General features: G+C 37.1%; 1 protein-coding gene across 2 annotated transcripts; it reads left to right on the plus strand.

Annotated features, from left to right (window-relative positions):
• The first annotated feature begins 2,431 nt into the window (after positions 1 to 2,431).
• LOC110606483 (ADP-ribosylation factor-like protein 8c) lies at positions 2,432 to 5,844 on the plus strand. Of its 2 annotated transcripts, XM_021745313.2 has the most exons (7): positions 2,432 to 2,702; positions 2,867 to 2,941; positions 4,059 to 4,140; positions 4,223 to 4,255; positions 4,346 to 4,467; positions 5,252 to 5,413; positions 5,511 to 5,844. In XM_021745313.2, exons 2-7 carry the CDS (start codon positions 2,904 to 2,906, stop codon positions 5,626 to 5,628), a joined length of 555 nt encoding a protein of 184 aa, XP_021601005.1. In that variant the 5' UTR covers positions 2,432 to 2,702; positions 2,867 to 2,903; the 3' UTR covers positions 5,629 to 5,844. The 2 variants fall into 2 exon arrangements, with proteins under 2 accessions (XP_021601005.1, XP_021600996.1); XM_021745304.2 differs by having other exon boundaries at positions 2,700 to 2,941.
• Positions 5,845 to 10,579: the final 4,735 nt, after the last annotated feature.

A 10,579-nucleotide genomic window follows, 5' to 3' on the forward strand; every position in this document is an offset into this window, starting at 1 on the left:
ATGTAATTTTTGTGAAAATAAAAATTGACTATCCATAATAATTTGACCAAATTCTAAAACTTGTTCTTCATCGGAATGAACGGCGCATGTAACTTTTCTCGAGTTTATCCGTACAATCACACGTGTCATATCATAATCTTTTAACCAGTTAAGAACCTCTCTAAGCCCACAGTCTTTGCCAAACCTAGAGAAACGATACCTTCTCTGTAGCCAATTAACCAGCAATGAACCTATCTGAAGAATTTATGGTGTAAATAATATCATTTTTGTAACATTCTAAATATTATTGTATTTTAAAGTTTAAATAATAATATTATTGTAATATGGTAAAATTATCGCATTAATCCTATTAAGATAACGGTTTAATAATTATTTAAAATTATTTAAAAAATTAATTTTTTATTATATATATAATAATATATTTTAATTAAAATTTTATTTTTATATTTAATAAAATTATAATTTTAATAATATTTTTTATTTACTATAAAAAATAATTAAACTGCTCTACTATGTTTAGTAGTGAAAGTGTATGTAACGAATTTTAAACTATTATTATTAATTTTAAACTATTATTATTAATAATATTTCAGTTTATATTTATTTTTTTAAATTTATTTTTTAGTAATATTTAAGAAGATATTTAATTTAATTTAATTTTTATTTTTATTTAAATTAATTTAAATTTTATATTGATATGATTTAAAAAAATAAAATAAAAAATTATTATTTATTTTAATAAAAAATTTTAGCTATTATTTTTATTTTAAAACTAAATATAAACTGAAATGTCTGATGCAATTTAGATAAAACTTTATACATATAGTGCTGAAATTAATTAGTCAATTAATGCAATGTTTTTTTTTTTTTTAAAAAGTCCCTCTCAAAACATATTTTAATTAGCGTGTTAACAAAATAATGTAAAATCTCAAGTTTATGGACTATATATTAAAAAAAAAGTGAATTTTACTATTTATAATATATATTAAACAATCAAATCTGCCATAGGAGCTAGGTCGTCCCTGTCTTATGAATGATGCATCCATGATAGGCATCTAAGCTTACCTCACCACACTTTCTTCATTTTTCTCTACGCAATTTTATTAAAATTATTTTAATCCGTAAATTTATTTTGGTGTTTGATTAATTAACCTTTAAAAATAAATTCTCGTTTGTTTCATAAAATATTTTTTACTACTCGGAACATTCAAGAATATCAATTGATGAAAATATTTTTCTAATTAAAGATAAATTTAAGTTATTTTAATGAAAATATTTTTTTTAAAAAAATAATAAGTTATTTTTTATATTTTAAAAATTTATTTAATATTTTTATATATGCATTAGTTAATATAATTTATTTTTTAAAATTAAAATAAAATAAAAATATTTTCTAAATAGAAGGTATATTTTACCTAAAAATCTCACTTTCTAATTAAGCCTCCCCATAATAGTTTTATCGTTGTTTTTAACATGTTTACTTTATTTGGTGTCTTCTTTTTTTTTTTCAAAAACCAAGTTTCCCATTTAAATGTAAAATAATTAAAAAAAAACATTTTGAGGTCATTCAAACGTGGGCATGCGGCGAGAAACAGGGAGGAGGACGCGGTTTTCAGTTCATATTAAAGGTATGAGAGAGAGAGATAGTGGATATTTGCCAATAATTAAGACAGGAAAATTTGAAGTTAGAAAGGCACTGAACTATTGACTAATGAGCAAACAACATCTTTCTGATTTGTTTCTATGTTGTCCCACTAATGTTTGTTCCTAAGTGGGTCATTTCATGTTGGGAATGTTCATAATTCACAGCTAATTAACCCAATTTACATGGTTTGTATTAATTATTTTGGATGTTTCTTATCAAGATTTTAGCTGAAATGGGAATTATCCTTAATATACATTACTCATCTAATATATAAATAAATCTCGGGAAAACTTGTGTTGGTAATTTTATGTTACACTCTAATAAACAAGCAGAAATGTGGAAATCTCCAGTACTGCAATAAAAAGGCAATGGAGTGGGCCTTAACTTGGGCTGTGTGGCTTTTCAAACATTCTCTGTGTTGGATGAAAAGTGAAAGGCAGCCCTGCATTTGGGGAACAGGTCTTGGGCCTCCCGGAAGCTAAGGCGTTCTGTTGCTTGCCCACCCAACCTTAGTTCCAAGGCTCAATATGGGCCATTGACGATGGTTGACAACAATTTTGTAAAACATTTCATTGAATTACGGTTCTTTTAATGAGTACAAATATTTACTTGCACCAAGTTCATTTGGTTGAATTTGAAAGATATGCTCATTTAATGTACTGAATTAGTATGAAAAAAGGGCAATTTCAGTAAAGAATGCAACCCATAGTAAGGTGGATTTATCATTAAAATTGTAATTTTTGTATAATGATGCTCAAGCTTAATTTTATCGGTGGGCTAAAGCTTAATTTGCCGTGAAATTGATGGGAGATGAATATAGCAGGTGGCACTCCTGTCTCAGTAAAAACAAGATAGGAAGGTGAAGGATTTCATGGTTGGAAACTGCCAGATGTGGAGGTGGGCATTTGTTATAGTTTATGTGGAGACAGGTAAACATGCCAAAATATGGAAGCCAAGGTGATTCCCATCATTCCTTGCACGTTATTACCCAAGTCTGTTCAAACTACAAGTAACGGACGGCGTTTATTACCGCTGCACAGGATACCAGAAAACTGTGGTAACATCCTAGTTTATGAATTATGATAGATTCTTTCCGCTGCTCCAAGTTTGCTTCTTGCTTTTAGTTCTTCATTCCCTCCATTCTGCCATCTCCTTCCCTTCCTTGCACATATCAATTTAGGGTTCCTTCAATTTCAACTTATTGGTTTGTATTTTCTATAGTTCGCTCTTTCGAGATCAAATTTTCTGCTTTCTTCAAATGGGTATCTGGGATTCCCTTCTCAACTGGCTCCGGAGGTAATTTTTTCTTTCTTTGCGGTGCTTTTCTGCTTTTAACTTTTGTGGGTGAAGAATTTTTTGCTGTTTCGCGTGGTTGCTGAGAAAATTGTGGAAAAGTATGTGAACTTTATCATTATATATTGTTAGCTGCACATAAAACAAAATACGAAAACTCAATGATTTAGCTGAGTTTGTTTGTTGTTCAATTGCAATTTACCGATATTTCTCAGTTTCCTTTTGATGGTGATTTGATGTATGCAATTTATGGCTATGAAACTCATCATATAATTCTAGAAGCGAAAACAAATCTTTTAGAATGAGTTTTTTAGTTGTCTCTAGTAGGTTTAATAGGTTGGTGAACTTTGTGCTATTTGCTCTGTCAATACTCAATATCACTAGCAACTTAAATTCATCATGGAAGAGATTTCCATTGCAGAAAGCTTCATTTTGTTGCTAATGAAATTCAGAAACATAGAGATTTATTATCTGAAATGTGTATATAGAAGGGTTTTCATAAAGAGGCACTTTTAGCTGATAAGTAAGTTAATTAGCATGATGAAATTACTAATGTTAGGAGTGCTACAGAGAATACTCGATAAAATTATGATATAAAATTTTGAGTCAAATATAACAGTGCATGTTGATTGGATATTTAGTCCACATTGTTAAATCATAGAATATTTTCAGTATAACAGACGAATTCCTTCTGCCAATGAGAAGATAACTTTTGGTTTCTTGCACTATTACGTAAGGAACTTGTCACTGTTGGTTCACTCACCTAGAACAATTTTGAATTTATCCAGACCAGAAATGCTATACAATTAGCAGGCTGACCACATTTGATATCCACACATATTATTTGCTAATTAATCTTTCAATTTGTTCTGCTGCAGACTATTTCCTTGCTTAAGTTTAATAGCCAATCTTAAAGTGGATATTTTCTACGCCTAAGGAAATCTTATATTGCTTATGCATAAATCAAAATAAAATGAAACAGAAGCTTTTATGTTCCGCTAACTATTTTGACATGTATTTTTATTATTTTTATTTTGTGCTCATGGATCTACTTCAAGTGATTTTCTCTGAGTGATATAGATACCCCTTTCTGCTTTTTTAACTGGTGTCCATATATCAGTTTATTCTTTAAACAGGAAATGGAGCTATCCCTTGTAGGCCTTCAGAATGCAGGAAAGACATCTCTTGTTAATGCAGTTGCTGTGAGTATACACATACAGTGCATCTTTCTTCTGGTACTTATGAGCAGCTTTCTCTTGACTTGTTTTCTTTCATATTTTCCAGACAGGAGGATACAGTGAGGACATGATTCCAACTGTAGGTATCTTTTACATGAACAAATACTAAATACAGCATTTTATGATTTTTATGAGATACATAAAGGGAGTTTTCATGAAATGGAACCAGGTTGGATTCAACATGAGGAAAGTTACAAAAGGCAATGTGACAATAAAGCTCTGGGATCTTGGAGGACAGCGGAGATTTCGAAGCATGTGGGAGCGTTACTGTCGTGGGGTCTCTGCGATTCTGTAATACCTCCCAGTCTCTTTATGAATTTATTGCTATATGACTTTGCTATATTCATTTATTTAGTAGAAGTTTTTTTCCTGTTTGCAAGAACAATAGATCACAGAACAGACTTGGATAATTAACCTCATATATACTCCAATTATTTTATGTAACATTTTATTTGACTCTTGATTTCAATTTCCATGTTTGGACTACTGTTACTACCTCTTTTGAGCTTAAATATGCAACAAAATTTCTTTGATTCTCTGTTAACTAAAGTGAAGGTAATGTATAAAAGCAAGACATAGTCCAGGTTTGTTTTTTGATGCCCAGAATAGAATGTACACCATTGTTTCTAAGATTTGAAGATCTACTTCATCTTTATAACAGCAAAACGAGCTCCTGTTTTCTCTATCCTTCTCCTTTCTGTTGGTTTGGTCATTTAAACTAATTTAGGTCCCAGGTGCTCTGGAAAAAATTAATAATAATAAACAATAATAAAGAACAAATGCTAGTCTGCATGTCTCAATTTCATGTAATTAGAAATGCATTGACTTACATTCATCATACGGGTTTGCTAAATTTTCTGTCTTATTCTTAATTACATGCCTGATCCCTTCGAAACTGAAATAGAGGAACTCAAAATTGGAACCCTAGCCCTATGACACACTGTTGTAAGATTTTTTTAGTTTTTCTATTCCTTTCACTCCTTTCCAGTTTAAGATAGCAACAGCGGACAATGGTTGATGTTGCATTGTCCTATATTTAACTAACTATTTGCCTCTTCAATTGATGCAAGCACAGATATTTAGTTGATGCTGCTGATAGAGATAGTATTCCAATATCTCGAAGTGAATTACATGAGCTCCTGGTAAAACCTTCCTTAAGTGGAATCCCTTTGCTTGTTCTCGGCAACAAAATCGACAAGTCTGAAGCTCTTTCAAAGCAAGCTTTGGTGGATCAGCTGTGAGTTTGAAAATTTTCAGAGAAGATTGCTTTAATTAATAGTGACGAATTTTATATTTGATCATTAAATAATTCTTGTTTGTATTTTTTGTTTCAGAGGTCTTGAATCAATTGCAGATAGAGAGGTGTGCTGCTATATGATTTCATGCAAGGAGTCGATAAACATAGACGCTGTAATTGACTGGCTTATCAAGCACTCAAAAACAGTAAAATGATGGATATTTTGACCTTGATTCTAGTCAGTCTTGTTCTCTAAAGTGATGAAGGTGAAGATACTCAAGCTTACCTTCAGAAATGGTGGAATTTATTTCCTTTATCTGGTTGTGCTTGAAGCATTCTGTACAGCTGTAGAACTATTCAGACAAGTTGTTGATGCATTGTTTTATTTTTATCAATTTTCCTTTATATGATGATATTGAGCATTGGGTCAACTTTTATTGGACCTTAACTTGTGATGATTAGACAACTAATAAGACTTAAGGTTTTGTTTAACCTTGGAATTGTGGTCTTATTGTTTTAAGGTGATTGGTGATAAATATTTTCCTCTTCCTGGTCCATGGTAGATCTGGTTTTCTTCTGGGTCCTTTCTTGTTGGGCTCCCTGATGGGTCTCTCCATGTTCTTCCTGGTGAAAGGACCTGTAAAATAAGAAAGAATGGTCAGGGGCCTACCGGGTGTGCCCCGGCAGAGGCCCTCCGACGCCCAAGTCAGATTTTATGGCTCAGAGTAGTATATTTAAGCAAGGGTTACAGAAAGAATAAAAATGGTGTCCAGGAAGGAGAATGAAGAAGAAGAGCCCCCCCTGCGTGGCCTCTACTGTGATATATATATATCTGTCTCTCTGCCACAATGCTAGCTGTCTTCTGTCGCTTAGCTCCGTATGTACGGATGTGTCAGGCGCCTGCTCCATGCGTAACGGCCATTAATTCTCCTCTGATATGTATGATTCTCCTCTGATACGCATGCGGAAGGACCTACCAGCGGGGCATCTTGGTCATTTTCCCCTTTCCGGGCTGGGTTGAATGGTAGGGCTGAAGTTGAGCCTGGTGAGGGCCTGATTACTGGGCCGAGAGGTTTGGGCCGGTTTGATTGAGGAGTCTAGGCGGAGTCCGGCCCTGTGACTGAGCGGGCTGGACCTGGCTCTCGAGGGGAATATTGAAGCCTTCGAATCATGGGCTGTTTTCATGGGCCTGGCCTTTAGGCCGGGGTGAAGAAATCCAGCAGTCATCAATTGCCCCTTTATCTCCTCAGCAGTTATTCCATGACTGGTGAGGGGATAAATCTTTAATTTCTATTCATGTGTGGTCTGAGAACTGCTCTTGTTGAAAGTTTCATTTCTTTCCCTTTTTATTTTTTTGTCTCTTTACTTTGATGTTTGAATGTATGGCGTTATGGAAATGTGTGTTCGACGACAAATGATATTTCACCTCGGCATGTACCTCATCATTATTTTCTACTCACACTATCTTATGGTTTTGTCAACTTTACTTATTTGTTGGATCAAGCCGGCTCTACTGGGTCTTTGCTGGTTGAACCGATCCGGGCTAAGAGCTCGGAGTCTGGTTAAGCTTCTAACTTGCGAATTTTTCTTATTCTCATGAGGGCATTCTTGTTTTTGGCTCGCGATCTCGTCATTGTCGCGAGCTCAGGAATATAATACCTTGTTCCTCTTGAGATATCCTTCCGGTAATCGGTGTGGTTTGAGCTGTAAGCTCCACTGGGATAGAGTACTCGTTCTTTTGTTGTTTTCCTGTTACGAGTTCATCCGAGCTGGGAGCTCGGTTCTTTGCTTTTCGCTTAGGCTTTTGTGCCTATAGCCTGTGACGATGTCTATATCGCGAGCTCCGAAGTTCGGAATTTCACTTTCTTCACTTTGATGCCCCGAGCTCTTTTGTGAAGTCGGACTTGATTTCTTGCTTTCTTGTCGACCATTATTCGGGCTGTGTTTCAGTCTGACTGTTCATTTGTTTGGTTTTAACTTTTCTTTTATAGGCTTATAGCCTTGCCGGTCCAAATGTGAGGCCCCTCCAGGCTTCCGGGAAGGTCGACCTTGGATTGCAGGGGTCGGACTATCTGTTTTTTGGATTTGACCGTCTTGCCTTCTTGATTCTTTATTTGAGCGTTGGACTCTCGTGTATGTTTTTTGCCCCCGAATATTTATGGGCTGTCTGCTTTCGAGCCTTTTGCGGGCTCTTTGTTGCCTGGACCTCTCTCTAGGTCAGCTGAGTTGGTTTAGTGTGAGCGGTCAATTCCCGAGTTCGGTGCCTCTTATGATTGCCCCTGATTCTCTGTTTGGCTTTGTATTTTGGTATGCAGTTTGCTTAGGAATCGCCTTGCCTTAATTCGGTCTGCCTATTGGGTTTACCAGTACCGCGTTCGTTTTCTTGAGATCGTCATGATGCTTTGGTATTTTTGGCTGTTGTGTGAGATCAAAGTCTCTCTACCTGATGACTCGAGGTCCTTTGGGAGGTCGGAGTTTATCTTTTCATTTATGGTCCCGTGCCCCAATCTTTTAGGTGAGATCGGAACTATGTTCTTATGAGTTGTTTTTGCTTGTGGTACCGGACGATCTTGGGGATTCCAACCATTTTTGCTTCGGGAGATCTTTGAGATCTTCGCCGGCCTTCTACCTCAGTGAGGTCTTCTGCCTCAGTGAGGTTTTCTGCCTCAGTGAGGTCTTCTGAGGTCTTCTCCCTCAGTGAGGTCTTCTTTTGCTAGGGCCTCAGTGAGGTCTTCTTTTGTCAAGACCTTATTGAGGTCTTCCTTTGCTAGGACCTCGGTGAGGTCTTCTTTTGTCACGAGATCTTTGGGAATCCTGGTTTTGTAATTCCGGGACGACCTTGGGGATCCCGGTCTTCTACCTCCAGGAGGTCTCTATGTCTCAAGGAGGTCTTCTAGTGCCAGGAGATCTTGGGGATCCTGGTCTTGCATCCGGGAGATCTTGGGGATCCCGGTCTTCTACCCCCAGGAGGTCTCTATGTCTCAAGGAGGTCTTCTAGTGCCAGGAGATCTTGGGAGGAGATCTTGGGGATCCTGGTCTTGCATTCGGGAGATCTTGGGGATCCCGGTTTTCTACCTCCAGGAGGTCTCTATGTCTCAAGGAGGTCTTCTAGTGCCAGGAGATCTTGGGGATCCTGGTCTTGCATCCGGGAGATCTTGGGGATCCCGGTCTTCTACCCCCAGGAGGTCTCTATGTCTCAAGGAGGTCTTCTAGTGCCAGGAGATCTTGGGGATCCTGGTCTTGCATCCGGGAGATCTTGGGGATCCCGGTCTTCTACCCCCAGGAGGTCTCTATGTCTCAAGGAGGTCTTCTAGTGCCAGGAGATCTTGGGGATCCTGGTCTTGCATCCGGGAGATCTTGGGGATCCCGGTCTTCTACCTCCAGGAGGTCTCTATGTCTCAAGGAGGTCTTCTAATTCTGTTCTTTCTTTTTCAAAGAGAAGTAACATTCATAATGGAAATAACATCATTGTGTAAAGAATGGCGTTTATTTGTGCTTTTCAGAGTATAATATTTTTCTTTTCAAATATTTCAAGGGAAGTACCTTTTTAAGTGCTGGATGTTCCAAGCGTGGGGCTCGGGGTTTCCTTGCATATCTTCAATTCGGTATACCCCGGGCTTAACCACTTTTGTCACCTTGAATGGACCTTCCCAGGTTGGTGCTAGCTTACCTGCGGCTGCTCTTTTTCCTGTAGCTTCCAGGTTTCTTAAAGTCAGATCTCCCACTTTTAAGCTTCTTTCTCTGACCTTTTAAGTTTCGGGGCCCCGCCGGCTGTTTGTGCTCTAGGAGATCTTACGGGATCCTAGTTATTTTTGTTCCGGGGTGACCTCGGGGCCCCACCGGCTTTCTTTGCTCCCTTAGGAGGTCTTGCGCAAGGTTCAGGCTCATTGGCCTTACTGTCGCTTCGTCATCTCAGCTGGTTTTGTGCCTAACTGAGGTCTTGTTCATTTTTTTTGAATTTTTCTGCAAAATAAGAGCTTGCACAAAGCGTATATAACGAGAATGCTTGTTGTTAATTCAATAATATTTACCAATAATATGTCGCATGTGTCACTCAATTTCATATTTCATATGCATGCAAGTATGTAACTCGTGCAATTTTAGAGATGCAATGAACAATATTTTTGCATGTGTAAATTTCTCAGGATTTTTCAATTTATAAAATGCGTGATCTTTTCTTCAGAAATGTCTGCGTTAGCGTTAATAACAAAATTTCATGGTAATAAGCAATTATCAAGATATTTGAGAGTGGCACGATTCGCCTATAAATCATTGTTATCTCAGAAGTTATGAAAAGCGGAAGCAATAGCACCTGAACGGGGAGCTGACCTTCCTGCTGCAGCCACTGCAGCACCAGTTACTGTATCCCTCCAGCAATTAGATCCATTCCTTATTCTGCTGATAACAGAGAGAGTAACAGGGGGACCAGGTACGTAAGTGTTCTATTGTTCGTGCATTTGTACACCCAAGTTAGGTGGCCAGCAAAACAGGTGATTTCATCATTACACCTAATCCACTATTTTTACTGGCATGGCTAGCATCTGAAGTTTGAAAGTTCACTGACCCTCCAAAGGTATTAATTAGATTTTTCTTCCGCCAATCTGTGCTGCAAACCATCCAAACCTCTGTTTTTTGCTCTCACGTGAAAGCAAACAAACATAACTCAATAATCCGAGCAAAGGAAAATACAAAATTATTGGTAGTATTAATTAATTTATTTAACAAAAATAAATATAACTACAATCAATTTCTACGTGTCAGTCATCCATGAAGTAACTTTACTCAATTTCTATGGCTCAAAAGCTTTTCCCGATGAATATGAGAGCAGCTATAGGAGAGATAGTACCTCCACTCATCGCATGTAACGCGAAAATTTACCGCTACCACCGTCAAAATTCAACACTGCCTTGCAGGAGCTGACGTATCTTGTCGGACAACGCTGACGTGGACCCAGCCGTCGGGAAGCTGACTTAATATGGATGTTGATTTCTGACCTTCAAGAGTCCATGCTAAGCACCTCTCTGCTGTACAAGCTGCTAGATACAACTCTGGTTAATCGACAAACAAAACTACCAAAGAACATGGCAAATTATGCTGAAAATTCTTAAGGGCAGAATCCGGGAGAGGAGTTCTTTAAGATTTGTGTAGATTTGTCAAGCTCCAGAA

The sequence above is a fragment of the Manihot esculenta genome, chromosome 2 (genome assembly GCF_001659605.2).
Source record: "Manihot esculenta cultivar AM560-2 chromosome 2, M.esculenta_v8, whole genome shotgun sequence".
Classification (NCBI taxonomy): Eukaryota; Viridiplantae; Streptophyta; class Magnoliopsida; order Malpighiales; family Euphorbiaceae; genus Manihot; species Manihot esculenta.

Excerpts from the sequence above, each read along its gene's own strand:
- LOC110606483 (XM_021745313.2), top strand. The coding sequence starts at position 2,904 with ATGGGTATCTGGGATTCCCTTCTCAACTGGCTCCGGAG. Across the intron at positions 4,468-5,251 it reads CGTGGGGTCTCTGCGATTCT|ATATTTAGTTGATGCTGCTG; the intron begins GTAATACCTCCC and ends ATGCAAGCACAG. Across the intron at positions 5,414-5,510 it reads CAAGCTTTGGTGGATCAGCT|AGGTCTTGAATCAATTGCAG; the intron begins GTGAGTTTGAAA and ends TTTTTGTTTCAG.